Source organism: Mobula birostris, chromosome 2 (genome assembly GCF_030028105.1).
Source record: "Mobula birostris isolate sMobBir1 chromosome 2, sMobBir1.hap1, whole genome shotgun sequence".
Classification (NCBI taxonomy): domain Eukaryota; kingdom Metazoa; phylum Chordata; class Chondrichthyes; order Myliobatiformes; family Myliobatidae; genus Mobula; species Mobula birostris.
Genome location: NC_092371.1, coordinates 189,129,526 through 189,146,426, shown reverse-complemented (window position 1 = coordinate 189,146,426; position 16,901 = coordinate 189,129,526). Strand labels below are relative to the sequence as shown.

The window sequence follows — 16,901 nt, the reverse complement described above, 5'->3', positions numbered from 1 at the left end:
CAGAACGGCCTTTGTGTGAGTGGACCAGTATTGGAGTGGGGAGCTTTTGGATCATCAGGCTTGGGCGAGTAAGTATCTGGTAAGTTTCTTCTGATAAGTGTGAAGTGGTTCATTTTGGTAGGTCAAATTTGAAGACAGAATATAATATTAATTGTAAGACTCATGGCAGTGTGGAGGATCAGCGAGATCTTGGGGTGAATGTCCATAGGACGCTCAAAGCTGCTGCGCAGGCTGATAGTGTTGTTAAGAAGGCATATGGTGTGTTGGCCTTCATCAACTGTGGGATTGAGTTCAACAGCCGTAAGGTAATGTTACAGCTATATAAGACCTTGGTCAGGTCCCACTTGGAGTACTGTGTTCGGTTCCGGTCACCTCAGGAAGGATGTGGATATGAAAGAGAGAGTGCAGAGGAGATTTACAAGGATGTTGCCTGGATTGGAGAGCATGCCTTATTAGAATAGGCTAAGAGGTGACCTAATAGAGGTGTATAAGATGATGAGAGGCATTGATTGTGTGGATAGCCAGAGGCCTTTTCGCAGGGCTGAAATGGCTAACACAAGGGGACATAGTTTTAAGGTGCTTGGAAGGTAAGTTTTTCACACAGAGAGTGGAGGGTGCGTGGAATGCACTGCCAGCGAAGGTGGTAGAGACGGATAAATAAGATCTTTTAAGAGCCTCCTAGATAGGTACATGGAGCTTAGAAAAATAGGGGGCTATGCGGTAGAGAAATTCTAGGCAGTTTCTAGAGTAGGTTACATGGTTGGCACAACATTGTGGGCTGAAGGGCCTGTAATGTGCTGTAGACTTCTATGTTCTATGTTTCTTTATTCTTCCTGTGTTAGTACAAAATTAAGAGTAGTAAGGATGGGTTCTTTGTGTGAGATGTGAGAATTCTGGGAGACATCCACTCTCCCAGATAACCACATCTGCACCAGGTGCAGCTCCTCAGAGAATGTGATAAGAAACTGGGGCTGCAGCTTGATGACCTTCAGCCGATATGGGAAACTCAGGAGATGACAGACAGGAGCTACAGGAAGGTGGTCATCACCCTAACTTGCAGGAGGCAGGTCCCTGAGTGACTGTCAGACAAGGAAAAGGAAAGCGACCAGAGTACCCTTGAGGCCACTCTGCTCAATAGTAAGTATACCACTTCGCATATTGTTGGGGAGGATGACCCACACCAACAGGATCAAAAAACTCATTCGTAAGGCCAGTGATGTTGTGGGGATGGAACTGGACTCTCTTGACGGTGGTGTCTGAAAAGAGGATGCTGTCTAAGTTGCATGCCATCTTGGTCAATGTCTCCCATCCACTACATAATGTACTGGTTGGGCACAGGAGTACATTCAGCCAGAGACTCATTCCACCCAGATGCAACACAGAGCGTCATAGGAAGTCATTCCTGCCTGTGGCCATCAAACTTTACAACTCCTCCCTTGGAGGGTCAGACACCCTGAGCCAATAGGCTGGTCCTGGACTTATTTCATAATTTCCTGGCATAATTTACATATTACTATTAAACTATTTATAGTTTTATTACTATTTATTATTTATGGTGCAACTGTAACAAAAACCAATTTCCCCCGGGATCAGTAAAGTACGACTATGACTACCGGGGGAAGCCACAGCAACTGGGTCTCTGGCACTGAGTCTGGTGCTGTGGCTCAGAACGTGGGGGTGGGGGGGGGGGGAGAAGAGGACTACAGTAATTACAGGGGATTCCATAGTCAGAGGAGGAGACACGAGATACTGAGGACACAATAGAGACACATGGTTGATATGTTGCCTCCCAGGTACCAGGGTTAGAGATATCTCAGATCAGGTCCACAGCATTCTAAAAGGGCAGGGTGTGCAGCCAGAAGTCCTGGTTTATATTGGCACCAATGACATGGGTGAGAAAAAGGAGAAGGTCCTGAAGAGCGAATTTAGGGAGCTACATAGAAAGCTGAAAAGCAGGAGCTCCAGGGTAGTAATCTCTAGATTGCTGCCTGAACAAGGCGCCAATGAGGGTAAGAATAAAATGATTTGGCAGGTGAATGCATGGCTGAAGAACTGGTGCAGGGGGCTGTGTTTCAGATTGCGGGATCATTGGGATCTCTTCTGGGGACCTGTACAGAAGGGATGGGCTGCACCTGACCACAAGGAATACCAATATCCTTGTGGGCAGGTTTGTTAGAACTGTTGGGAAGAGTTTAAACAGATTTGGCAGGAGGATGAGAAACAGTGACGAGGCCGTGGATAGGACAGTTGGTATACAAGCAGAGGCAGTATGCAGTGAGACTGTTAGGAAGAACAGACAGATGATAGGGCAAAGTTGCAGTCAGGGGAATGAGTTGCAGTGTAACGGGGACAAAATCGAAAAGGATGATGAACACAGGATTGCAGAGGTTATATTTGAATGCACGCAGTATACTAAATAAGGTAGATCATCTTGTAGCGCATTTAGGGACTGGCATCACTGAATCATGGCTAAAAGTAGATTATAGTTGGGAGCTTAACATTCAAGGATATACATTGTATCAAAAGGACAGGCAAGGTCGGCAGTGGGGGTGGTGTGGCTCTGTTGGTAAAAAAAAATGAAATCAAATCCTTTGAGGAGACAAAGGATCAGACGGTGGAGAATGATTGTGAGTAGAGTTAGGGAACCGCAAGGGTAAAAAGAAACTGATGGGAGCTACAAACAGGCCTCCAAACAGTAGCCAGGATGTGGGCTGCAAACTCCAATGGGAGATAGAAAATGCATGTCAAAAGGGCAATGTTATGACAGTCATGAGGGATTGAGAAAATTAGGTTGGTGCTGATTTTAGATCCCAAGGGAAAGAACTTGTAGAATGCTTTCAAGATGGCTAGAGCAGCATACAGTTGTGCCCACTGGGGGGATCAGGAATTCTGTATTGGGTGTTGTGTAAGAACCAGATTTGCTTAAGGAGCTCAAGGTAAAGGAATCCTTATCATAATATGATATAATTCACTCTGCAATTTGAGAGGGAGGAGCTAAAGGCAGATATATCAGTGTTACAGTGGAGTAAAGGGAATTATAGAGGCATGACAGAGTAGCTGGCCAAAGATTTTGGAGGGGATCACTACAGAGCAGCAACTGCTGGAGTTTCTGGGAGCAATTCAGATGGTGTAGGGTAAGATACCTCCCAAAGATGCAGTAGTATTCTAAAGGCCAGATAACACAACTACAGCTCATAAGGCAAGTCAAAGCCGACATAAAAGCAAAAGAGGGGATATAACAGAGCAAAATATTAGTGGAAAGTTAGAGGATTGGGAAGATTTTAAAAACTAACAGAAGGAACTAAAAAAGCCATAAGTAGCGAAAAGGTAAAATATGAAGGTAAGCTGGCCAATTAATATCAAAAAGGACTACCAAAAGTTTTTCAGATATATAGGGTAAAAGAGGTGAGTATAGGAAATCAGATTGCTGGAAAAGGATACTGTAGTTCGAGAGTGTCAATGGGCATAAGTGAATGCAGTTGCTATTACTAAGGAGAAGGTGCCTGGGAAGCCAAAAGGTCTAAAGGCACATAATTCACCTGGACCAAATGAACTGCACCCGAGGGTTCTGAAAGAGGTGGCTGAAGGTATTGTGGAGGCATTATTATGGATCTTTCAAGAATCACTAGATTTGAGAATGGCTCCGGAGGACTGTAAAATTGCAAATATCACTCCACTCTTCAAGAAGGGAGAGAAGCAGAAGAAAGAAAATCATCAGCCAGTTAGGCTGACCTCAGTGGGTGGGAAGACATTGCCATCGATGGTTAAGGATGAGGTTTCAGGGAACTTGGAGGCACATGATAAAATGGGCCACAGTCAGCATAGTTTCCCTAATTCTGTTGGAATTCTTTGAGGAAATAACAAACAGGATAGACAAAGGAGAATTGGTAATGTTGTGTACTTGGATTTTAAAAAGCCCTTTGACAGGGTGCCACACATGAGGCTGTTTAGCAAGTTAAGAGTCCATGGTATTACAGGAGAGATACTAGCATGGATACAGCATTGGCTAATTCACAGTAGGCAAAGAGTGGGAATAAAAGGAACCTTTTCTGATTGGCTGCCAGTGACTATTGGTGTTCTGTACTGACAGTTTCCTTTTACATTGTATGTCAATGATTTGGATGGTGGAATTGAGGTGCAAAGGTACTTGGGTGTCCTGTGCAGGATTCCTTAAAGTTTAACTTGCAGGTTGAGTTAGTGGTGAGGAAGGCAAATGCAACGTTAGCATTCATTTCGAGGGGACTAAAATATAAAAAGAAAGATGTAATGCTGCGGCTTTATAAGGCATTGGTGAGGTCTCACTTGGAGTATTGTGAGCAGTTTAGGGCCCCTTTCTGAGAAAGGGCATTGGAGAAGGATCAAAGGGGACTTGTGAAAATGATTCCAGGACTGAAAGGTTTAACATGTGAGGTGTGTTTGATGGCTCTGGGCCTATACTCGCTGGAATTTAAAAGAATGAGAGAGAACCTCACTAAACTTTATTGAATGTTGAAAGATTTGGATAGAGTGGATGCAGAGCAGATATTTCCCATTGTGGGGGAGTCTAGGACCAGAGGGCACAACCTCAGAATTTAGAACGACCATTTAAAACGGAGATGAGGAATTTCTTTATCCAGAGGGTGGTGAATCTGTGGAATTCACTGCCATGGGCAGCTGTGGAGGCCAGGTCACTGAGTTTATTTAAAGCGGAGGTTGACAGATTCTTAATAAATTGAGGCATGAAAGGTTATGGGGAGAAGACACGAGAATGGGGTTGAAAGGGAAATGGATCAGCTATGATCACATGACGGAGCAGACTCGATAGGCCAAATGGCCTAATTCTGCTCCAATGTCTTATGGTCTATAATGTCAATCACTCCTTTTATTCTTCAGTCTCATATTAGTTAACTGATAGATTATTGCTTCATTAGCAATGCACACAAAATGCTGAAGTAACTCAGCAGGTCAAGCAGTGTCTATGGAGGGAAAGCAACAGAGGAGCTGAAGGTAGTGTGGACAGGGCCAATGAATTTAACCTGTTCTTTAACAGATTTGACATTGTGGCCCCTGCCCATCCCCCACATGAGCCATCAGTTGTCGGCCCCCAACCAACACATATTCCACTCTCCCCTCCTACCCCTCCTCACAGTCCCCCACACTGCTCTCATGATTATACCCCTTCCCCACACGAAACCACCACGGTGAGCTTCACAGCTGAACAGGTGAGAAGACAGCTGAAATGTCTCAACCCAAGCAAGGCTGCAGGACCAGATGGTGTCAGTACCAGGGTGCTCAAAGCCTGTGCCCCTCAGCTATGTGGAGTACTTCACCATGTATTCAACCTGAGCCTGAGGCTCCGGAGGGTTCCTGTACTGTGGAAGACGTCCTGCCTCGTCCCTGTGCCGAAGACACCACGCCCCAGCGGCCTCAATGACTACAGACTGGTGGCATTGACCTCCCACATCATGAAGACCCTGGAGAGACTTGTTCTGGAGATGCTCCGGCCTATCGTCAGGCCACACTTAGATCCCCTCCAATTCGCCTACCAGCCCCGACTAGGAGTTGAGGATGCTGTTGTCTACCTGCTGAACCGTGTCTACGCCCACCTGGACAAGCCAGCGAGCACTGTGAGGGCCATGTTTTTTGACTTCTCCAGTGCGTTCAACACCATCCGCCCTGCTCTGCTGGGGGAGAAGCTGACAGCGATGCAGGTGGATGCTTCCCCGGTATCATGGATCCTTGATTACCTGACTGGCAGACCACAATACGTGTGCTTGTAACAGTGTGTGTCCAACAGAGTGATCAGCAGCACTGGGGCTCCACAGGGGACTGTCTTGTCTCCCTTTCTCTTCACCATTTACACCTCGGACTTCAACTACTGCACAGAGTCTTGTCATCTTCAGAAGTTTTCGGATGACTCTGCCATAGTTGGATGCATCAGCAAGGAAGATGAGGCTGAGTACAGGGCTACGGTAGGAAACTTTGTCACATGGTGTGAGCAGAATTATCTGCAGCTTAATGTGAAGAAGACTAAGGAGCTGGTGGTAGACCTGACGAGAGCTAAGGTACCGGTGATCCCTGTTTCCATCCAAGGGGTCAGTGTGGACATGGTGGAGGATTACAAATACCTGGGGATATGAATTGACAATAAACTGGACTGGTCAAAGAACACTGAGGCTGTCTACAAGAAGGGTCAGAGCCGTCTCTGTTTCCTGAGGAGACTGAGGTCCTTTAACATCTGCCGGACGATGCTGAGGATGTTCTACGGGTCTGTGGTGGCCAGTGCTATCATGTTTGCTGTTGTGTGCTGGGGCAGCAGGCTGAGGGTAGCAGACACCAACAGAATCAACAAACTCATTCGTAAGGCCAGTGATGTTGTGGGGATGGAACTGGACTCTCTGACAGTGGTGTCTGAAAAGAGGATGCTGTCTAAGTTGCATGCCATCTTGGTCAATGTCTCCCATCCACTACATAATGTACTGGGTGGGCACAGGAGTACATTCAGCCAGAGACTCATTCTACCGAGATGCAACACTGACCGTCATAGGAAGTATGAGGTAGTAGGTAAGAGAAAAGGGTACCCTGATCCTGTTACGTTGGAATGGGTGGGGGGGGGGTGGTTAATGGGGAGTGGGCAGATATGTGAGAATGGAGTAAGTATACATGAGGGCAGCATTGATAGTAGTGGAGGGGAAACTCTATTTTCTAAAATAAAAGAAGACATCTCAGATGTCCTGGAATGGAAAGCCTCATCCTGAGAACAGATCCAGCAAAGGTGGAGAAACTAAGAGAATGGAATAGTATTCTTACAAGGGACAGGGTGGGAAGAAGAATAGTCAAAGTAGTTGTGGGAATCAGTAGGTTTGCAAAAGATGCCAGTAGATAATCTGACTCCAGAGGTAGAGACAGAACGAGAAAGAGGAGAGGGGTGTTGGCGATGGAGCAAGTGAGTTTAAGGGCGAGGTGGAAGTTGGAGGCATGGATAAAATTGATGAGCTCAGCAGGAAGTAGTGCAGTCATCAGTTAGCAGAGAAAAGGTTGGGGAGCGTTACTGGTGTAGGCTTGGAACATGAACTGTTCTACACAGCAGGTGAAAAGGCAGGCATAACTAGGGCTTGCGCAAGTGTCCATGGCTCACCCTAGGATTAGCAAAAAATGGGAGCAGAGTTGAAGAAGAACTTATTGTTGCTTCACTGAACATCGTTATACTGTATACTGTAAATAACTACCTCAAAATATGATTCTGGATGAAAGAGTACTTAATATAAAATTAGATCAGATTTGTTGTCTGCAACAGATAGAAAGTAATTTTAATTCTTTAACATAATCTTGAAACATTAACAATTATCTACACCACTTACCCACCACTCTGGATCTTCCTCACCATCAACAACAATAATCTCACCCTCTGAGAAAGTGAGCTCATCAGGATTATCTGCACTACAGTTGTAAATTGCTTTTACTCTTCTTGGCTTAGACTTAAACTGAAACAATGAAAAACAAATGAAATCTCACAGACAAAGCAAGCTCACAAAACAATTCTGAATAGTTTAGGCTGAATAATTTGTTACGCAAAACATTTTAGTTCTAATGTTTCCTTCACAACTAGCAATTTAAGGGTTCATATTAATGATTATATACCTGTAACTTAAGACTACATAAACAGTAAAGTTTCAGTAAAAATCAAGTATTTCAAATGTCAGATTCAGGTTTATTTGTCACATGTATATTGAAACATACAAAGATATATGTCATTTACGTTAGCAACCTCCAAACCCAAGGTGCCGGGGTCAGCACACAAGTGCCACCACACATTCTGGCACCAACATAGCATGCCCACAATACTCAGCAGCACAACACAGGACACAGTAAGCTGCAAAACAAGCCCCATTCCTCTCTCCCTCCCATCCACCCACATACCCAGTCTCAGGACAGGCAGTGGACTTGTACTTGCAGACACTGATTGGGCCTCTGACGCCCTGCCCCCAAATGGATTCGCAGACTCAAGGCTCCAGACATTGGGCTTAAACTTCCAAATTATTGTTTGACCTTTGGGCTTTGATCTTCAGTATCGACTCAGAACTTGCCATACACACTAGGCCTCGAACTGTAGATGGGCTGATGACAGGACCAGAACACTCCAGTCTTGCCAATTTGCATAGTTAGGGAGTCACTAGCTGTCACTCCTCCTGTCCACATTGAACTCCATTTCCAGAACCCATCAATAACTCACTGATCCTGGGGAAGGGTTCTAATTCATCTCATCCCTGTCCCTAAATCCTAGCCTGACCCCTAACTCCCCCCCCCAAACCTTAGCCCCCAAAACCATCCCCACAAACCTAATAAAAATACAAAAATATCACCAAGTCTGAGCCGCAACCTTGACTGAAACTGGAGCTCGATGCCATCTTGACTGGAAGCCCAGTCAGTATATAAAACATATTACTAAAACTAAATCTCTACGTATCAAGCTCAATATTGACAATAATGCTCATTGAATTAGTCACTCCATTGCTACAGTTTTGAATCAACCTGACTAGCCCTGTCATCTAGCTGTCTTTCTAACAATAAGACTGGATTAAGTGGTTTAATGTTCACTGTAGTATAATTTGCACCAATTTAAATTCTCATCAAAGGCTATGTTAAAACCCTTCAATTAAAATCTTGAGCAACACACACACAATACTAGAAGAATTCAGCAAGTCAGTTAGTATCTACGGAGGGGAATAAGCAGTCAATATTTTTGGCTGAGACTCTTCATTAGGACAAGAAAGAATGGGGCAGAACCCAGAACAAGGTGGGGGGGGGGGTAGTAGTGAGAAGCGGTACAAGCTGGCAGGTGACGGGGGAGACTAGGTGAGGGGAAAGATGGGGGAGGGCATATGAATTAAGAAACTAGGAGGAGATAGGTAGAAGAGGCAAAGGGCTAAAGAAGGAGGAATGTCGCAGAAGAGGACAGTGACCATGGAAGAAAAGGGAGGAAGGTGATAGGCGGGTGAGAAGAGAAGAGGTAGGACGGAAGCTAGAATGGGGAATGGAAAAAGGGAGAAAGGTGGGGGGAGAATTACTGAAAGTTAGAAAAATCAATAGTCATATCAGGTTGGAAGCTACCCAGAAAAATATGAGGTATTGTCTCTCCAACCTGAGTTTCGCCTCATCAGGACTGTAGAGGAGGCCATGGAGCGTAATGTCAAAAATGGAATGGTAAGTTGAATTGAAATGGATAGCCACCAGAGACCTTGCCTTTTGTGGCAGACAGAGCAAACTTGCTTGACAAAACATACCCCCAATCTGTGTGAGGCCTTGCTGATGTAGAGGAGGATGCACCAGGAGCACTGGATACAATAGGTGACCCCAACAGAGTCACAAGTGAAGTGTCATCTCTCCTGGAAGGACTGCTTGGGGCCCTGAATGTGGTGAGGAAGGAGGTGTAGGACCAATTGTGGCATTTATCACGCTTGCAGGGATAAATGCCAGGAGGGAGATCAGTGGGTAGGAACAAGTGGATAAGGTAGACCATAAAATATAGGAGTAGAATTAGGTCATTTGGTCCATTGAGTCTACTCCGCCATTCTTACTAATCAAGAACCTATCAACCTCCTCTTTAAATATACACAATGACTTGGCCGCCACAGCTATCTGTGGCAATGAATTCCAGAGATTCACCACCCTCTGGCTAAAGAAATTTCTCCCTGTCTTTTTTCAACCTCTAAGGGGACGTTCTTCTACTCTGAGGCCGTGCCCTCTAGTTCTAGACTCCCCCACTATCGGAAACATCTTCTCCACATCCACTCCAGCTAGGCCTTTCAATATTCAATAGGTTTCAATGACATGTACCCCTCTTTCTTCTAAATTTGCCCAGAGGAATCAAGCGCCCCTCGTATGTCAAACTTTTAATTCTCGGGATCTTTCTCATGAATCTTCCCTGGACCATCCCAATGCCTTTCTTAGTAAGGGTGAATGAGTACAGAGTGATCCCTACAGAACTGGGGTCTCGGGGGGGGGGGGAGGGAAAAGAAAATATGTGTTTAGTGGTAAGATCCCTTTGGAGATGGCAGAAGGCTTGTGATAGGTAAGGGCAAGAGGAGCCCTATGCCTGTTATGACGGCGGAAGTATAGGATGAGGGCAGATAAAAAGAACGAGATACTGGTGAAGACAGCATCAATGATGGTGGAAGAGATAAAAAAGAGGACATCTCAGATGTTCTAGAATGGAAAGCCAAGTCCTAGGAACAGATGTGGCAAAGGCACGAAGGTAGAAGAATTGAAAGAGGGAATAGCATTTTTACAAGTGACAGAGAGGGAAGAGCTACAGTCAAGACGATAATGTAAGTCAGCGGGTTTGTAAAAGATGTCAATAGATGTCTTTTTCCAGAGAAGGAGACGGATGGAGAAAGTGGAGAGGCGGATTAAGTAAACTTGAGGGAGGGTGGAAGTTGGAGGAAAAGCTGATGAAGTTGATGAGCTCACTGGTTAATGAAGCAGAGAACTTCAAGGCCTTCCTGTTGGGGGACGGTCCCTTCCTGATATGGACTGGACGTCCATAGTGGAAAAAGAAGGAAATCAGGGCCAGGGAACTGAAAGTGATGGAAAGCACGTGAAATGCCACAGATGTAGGCAGGAAGGAACTGAACAAAGAGAGACAAAATGAAGTCGAGATTACAACTTGACCCTGATCATTTTTTTTTTTTACATACTTGTCTATCTATTTACCATTTGAGACTTGCGTGGCATTGGTGCTGGAGCTTTGTTTAAATTTGCTGAATTAGGTGCATGTCCTGGCTTTTTTGGTGCAGCTTGAGATGTCACAGAAGCATCACCTGTTGGAAAGTGAATGGCAAAGAAAAGAAATGTTGATAAGTTTTGAATAAATTTGAGTCAATTATATATTTTCTTATCTTGTTTTCTGGCAGATTCTGTAAAACTGGTTTGTTTAATATAGCATCTTTTGCGTTCTTCAGTGCAATTCAAATTGCTATTTTTAATGTGATCATTATCACAACATAGGGCACTGTGATACATTCCCACATGGAAAGATACAAAAAAACAATGAAATATAAAAGGGCTACCCAGGTTAGATATGACCTGACTTACAGAGATCTGACTTTATCCAAATACTTTTATAAATTTTTCAGTTATATATAGTTATAAGAATTTTAGCAGTGGTTATTAATAACTTGATACAGTATGTATTCCATAAGTTTAATTATGGGTAGTGCTGGGGTGACTACTGAATGAAATGAAATTATAGCAAGTGTATGTAAAATTATACAATATGGATTACTAATAAAAATGTCATTTCTGGTTTACAATCAAGTTGGCTTATGAACAGTTCACAAATGGAACCCTTCTTAACCTGGGGATTGTCTGTATTACTAATCTATCCTGTTGTATTGGCTCATGCACAAGTGTCCACTGGGGCATGAGGAAAAAGGCCATGCTATTATCTGAAGTGTGTCATGAGGTATTTTTATGTCCAAATCATATGCTAAATAATTAGAGTATAATCATAGTGATTCATGCAGAGTTACTTATTTAAGTGGGCCTTGGAGACTTGAAGTCATGACTTGGATACAAATATGCTACCACCACAGGCAAACTGGATAACAGGGCATCAATTTAGTTAATCTAAAATCATGTTTGAAGAACTGCCCCATGGCATTTCCAGGATTCATACGTTAAACATGCATAACATGTGTAGTTCTGTCAATGTCATCATCTATGCTAGAGACTTAATGGGCAAGTGAGAAAACGCAAGAGAATGCGAATTCCCAACATTTAACATACACATTGTCACGAGCTGAACAAGAAGTTGGAAATAATTACTTGTCACAGTTGCACAGCACAGTAACAGTCTTTCAATCCAGCATGCTTGCTGTGACCAAAAACACCCAACTAAAAAAATTCCATTTTACTTATCATATCTTTTTCAACCACCTTTGTGTCTGTGACACTGCTGCAAGTCTTTCATTGTACCTGTGCATATAACAATAAACTCAACAACTGTCTCCAATTCTCCCAGCATCCAACACCAGGGGCAATTTACAACTGCCAATTAGCCTATCAACTGATGTGTCTTTGGTACGTGAGTGGAAACTGGAGCACCCATGTGAAACCCTTGAGGTTAGAGCAAGACTGTTCAAATTCTTCACAGAAGCACCCGAAGATCAGGAAGCAATCAGAATATCTGGAGCTGTGAGGCATCAGTGCTAACCACTGCTAACACTGTCCTGTGCTCATATCAATTTCTGCTCTTTCAATGTTCAAAAAGCATTAAAATGCGATAAACCCTATAATGTATAGGTATCTACCAATTAAAAAGACTTCTACTTTAATTACATTGAAAGGACAAAAAAAATCAAAAGTATCATAAATATCTTACAGAGAGTAAAATGTAACTAACGTTCATTTACTCTGCAATAATGTATCTTTATCATTAGAGATGAACTGCTGATAAAATATACTCATTCACCTGAAGGCAGTGATTGCACTGATCCAAGTACTGTTGATGGTCTTTTGGGTGTGGGTGTTCGATCAGAACTGTGAACAGATGACAGATATGTTCTATAATGACCAAGTAAATTTACTTAGTTAATAGTTTTCTTCAAGTAACTGTTTCTATCAGTATTGCCCCAGATCCTTGCTTCATACAGCTGAGGAAGTGAATATTTTACATTGGCGAGATGGGCACTTGGCAAGATTCTTCACATGAAACCACCCATGCAAGTCTAGGGCACTAATCCCTCTAAACTGAGTGGCCACGCCGTAACTGAAATGCTCCCACACACATTAGTTGCCACACAGATGAATTTTCTTTTATATAATGATTTATTTAAGTGCCACACAGTTTTCAGGCCATGTAAAATTTTCTTGCTCAGGGCAACGGTTGATCCGCGCAGATCCAACAATGTTTAAATCTTAAAATAAATATTGTCAGACAATATGTGATGAAAAGCAGCCCGTCTTCCCCAGAGTTACAAGTTTTATCACCACAGTACATTAATAAATATCCTATTGCTGCAAAATCATTTGTTACATTCACAAAAAATCCCATGACCGAATTAGATACATGACATTAACTACAGTAGAGAATTAAACAAAACTGATTGAAATCAAAAACAAGATATATATTTTTGATCTTATTGTTGCAATTTCTAACTTTTTTTTAATGTAACAATCCTTTTCAACCATTCCCACAGATTTTTAGAGCAGCTCAAATGAAAAAACTGCACTATATATTTTTTTAAAAGGCACAAAATGAAACACCAAAAGAGATTTTCATTTAAACCAGGAATAGGTGCCACAAGATCACAGTGAATGAGGAAGATCATTTGTCTATCTCAATTCATTCATCTATTTCAAAAAACCTACAGCTTTTTCAACCAATGTCTTGGAAATATTACCAAAGATTATGCTACAAAAGCCAGTACCGTCATTTGTAATTTGTTCATGTCACCAATTTTAGCTGTTCGCATTGTCTAAAAGAAACTCATTAAAAAACGATCATGGTCATAGGTTACATATATAAAAGCTATTACCTGGACAATGATTTCTGTTGTGAAGTGCGAAGCGGTGGCTGTGGAGGCAGTGGCGGTGGGGGTGTTTTTTTGTTCTGGGAAACTTGCTGCAGAGAACCTGGTTGCTGCTGTGAAGATTGTGACTGCTTTACCTGCAGGCTCATTGCTTCAATGACACTGTTAGTTTTCGCCACTGGAGTTGGAGGTGAAGGGTCTAAGGAATAATAACAAACTTGAAAACAAAGAAAGACATACAGTTCTTTTTTATTTACCAATTTCAGCATCTGGGCACAACCAGAAAGGCCACGTTATTGCCCATCTGTATGGCCATTCAGGTGATTCAAGGATGATTACTTTCTTGAACTGCTGTAGTACAATACAATACTGTTGGGGAAGGTGTTCCAGGATTTACAGTAGATGCAGTAACAATAAAGAAAGAATAATATACAGTATTTCTAAGTCAGTTGGTATTTGGCTTGGAAGGCAAACTGCAGGTGGTGTTGTTCTCATGCACCTGATCCACTTCCCCATTCTAGTGGTAAAGAAACCAAACTTGAGAACTAATACTGGAGTAGTCTTGGCAAGCACAGCAATGGACACAACCAGGCGGACATGTCTGGTTGTCTTGCTTCGTAGTTGTGCTAGAAGCACTCTTAATGATGACTGTTCAAAACCAGTACATTGTGCGGCCTTGTTAGGTTCTTTCACAAGAGTTCGCATCATTTCCAAAATAGTCTGAAGTTCTAAATATTTCATGTTCAACAGAGCTATGTATGGACTCTCTAAATCAAAGAGGTCATAAAGAAGCCCAGTACCAATAAAAACAAAAAAAACACAATTCAATTATTTTTAAAAGTTACCTATGATTCTTGTTAATTGCATTTTTTATTGTCATGAATCATACGCATTGTCTTTGAACATCCCTTCTAGAACATAGAACATAAAAAATCTACAGCACATTACAGGCCCTTCAGCCCACAATGTTGTGCCAATCACGTAACCTACTCTAGAAACTGCCTAGAATTTCCCTACTGCATAGCCGTCTATTTCTCTAAGCTCCAAGTAACTATCTAAGCGTCTCTTAAAAGACCCTATTGTATCTGCCTCTGCCACCTTCAATGGCAGTGCATTCCATTCACCCACCACTCTCTGTGTGAAAAACGTACCTCTGACATCCGCCTTGTACCTACTTCCAAACACCTTAAATCTATGCCCCCTCGTGTTAGCCATTTCAGCCCTAGGAAAGAGCTTCTGGCTATCCACACGATCAATGCCTCTCATCATCTTATACATCTATATCAAGTCACCTCTCAACCTATTCTAATAAGGCATGCTTTCCAATCCAGGCAACTTCCTTGTAAATCTCCTCTGCCCTCTCTCTAGAGCATCCCCATCCTTCGTATAATGAGGTGACCAGAACTGAACACAGTTCTCTAAGGTCTTATATAGCTGCAACGTTACCTCATGGCTCTTGAACTCAATCCCACGGATGATGAAGGCCAACACATCATACGCCTTCTTAACAACACTGTCAACCTGCACAGCAGCTTTGAGTGTCCTATGGACATGGACCCCGAGATCTCGCTGATCCTCCACACTGCCAAGAGGATTCTTAATCAGAAAATCCTTTTCTGTTTAAGGATTTAATCTTCGACACAACCTCTTTCTTATCAACAGGATGCAAAGGGCGAAAGCAATAAGGTAGTCAAATGACTCAAAAATCACTGGAATCACCATGGGATTATTTCTACAGTTGATATTCAAAATACCTGATAAAAATATCCAGACACTCCTATATGGATTTATTGCTCAAGAAATGTTATAGCAGATGAATAAGAGAATGGATTTAAGAAGTGAATTTTCAAGGCAGTATTAGATTTTAGAAAATGGATCCCAGACTATTTTACCAAAATGTGTCAACATAGGCTTGCCAAGGATGGTGCAAGGTGAGGTGATATATGGAAAAGCCAGAATTCAAGGACATGAGATGTTTTCTTCTCCTCTCTCTGTGTTTGCAGAACTAAGAAATTATAAAAATGGCTGAGACTGTGATGATGTAAATGAGATTTAAAAAAATTATAAAGTAAGCCATTACAGGAGATCATTTTGTTTCAAAATAGGTATAAGTAGTTGGTAGCAAATGCTCTTACTCAACCAACTGGATGATACCCAAACCAATACCAAATGTGGTCAGAGGATTATTTATTGATCATTATTCATGTGTAGAACAGGTTATTCACAGTTGCATTAAAATACCACCTGAAAACACTTCTTACATTTACCAGCAGGCTGTTTGCTGGGCTATAATTACTACTACTATTACGTCGACTCAGGCCTGGGGGCCGGCGTCAGTCATGATGATGGACTCTCCACTTCTCCCTCTCCCTCTTGATCACTTGCAAATAGTTAAATCCAAATTTAAATCAAACAAGTTCACATTATTTTGAATCACATTGCCAGTAAAAACAGCAAAGAAAAAGGAATGACAATCTCATTCTTGTTAATTAAGTTGCCTTATGGATAAGTCAAACACATACTTGATATATAATAATAGCCAAGAATATCTAAACTGTAATAACAACAACACACATACTTGCTGTTGCTGATGTCACACGGATTGGTGGTATAGGTGGATGAAGATTTGGTGGATCTGAAGCAGATCTTTGCCTACTTGTAGTATCCATTCCAATTGGTGCTGACTTCCAAACACTTGATGATGTAGTTGTCTGAACACCAGGAACCAAAGGTTGAGCTAAGTTCAATGCAGAAAAATTAAATTCAGATTAACATCACATAATATCACAGCTTCTGTCTTACAATTTTAAAAATTGTTAATTTCAGAAGCATATTTCCTTGCAAACAAAAGCAATTTCTGCACCAACATATTAAATTAACTTGCCACCATGTAAATACTATGACACTGGGATTGGACAGGTTTTGTGTGCTTTTAGTGGAGAGCTCAGACACAGCGGCCACTCTGGGTCCAATCAAAGGTGTATTTATTTGTCCCATATGTCTCTTTTACGATTGCAAGTTAATACTGGATAGTAAGAACATCAATTTCTGCAGGATTATCCCATCAGTGAGTTGCTCGATGGACTTACTGCGTACCATTGTTGTGCTGTCACCTGGGCTTATTTCATGCCACTGGGCTGAGAAGGTGTGTGGTCCAAAAAAAAAGGTGCAAGTGATTTTTATTGTGATCGCAAGACAATGTTGGAGTTCGGTAATGTAAAATACTGCACGTCTGGTTCACTGGCTAGACTGATGGCAGGGCAACTGCGTTTTCAGTTGTTGGGCAGACAAGGCCCTTATGCCATGGATGCGCCTCTTGCGGTTGCCAGCGAAAGAACACTGGAACTGGCTTGTGTTGCTGGATTTCATACTGCCTTGGGAGCTGGCCCC

The 16,901-nt window shown here is 42.5% G+C and overlaps 1 protein-coding gene across 1 annotated transcript in view; it reads right to left on the bottom strand.

Moving 5' to 3' along the window:
* The window catches only part of LOC140193965 (arf-GAP with SH3 domain, ANK repeat and PH domain-containing protein 2-like), a 268,459-nt gene that overhangs the window by 8,085 nt on the left and 243,473 nt on the right, over window positions 1-16,901 (bottom strand). Inside the window, exons 23-27 of the mRNA XM_072251199.1 lie at window positions 16,090-16,248; window positions 13,518-13,710; window positions 12,452-12,519; window positions 10,693-10,799; window positions 7,341-7,463 (exon numbers count right to left, since the gene is read on the bottom strand). Coding sequence (XP_072107300.1) covers window positions 7,341-7,463; window positions 10,693-10,799; window positions 12,452-12,519; window positions 13,518-13,710; window positions 16,090-16,248 — 650 coding nt within the window. The remainder of the gene's footprint in view (window positions 1-7,340; window positions 7,464-10,692; window positions 10,800-12,451; window positions 12,520-13,517; window positions 13,711-16,089; window positions 16,249-16,901) is intronic.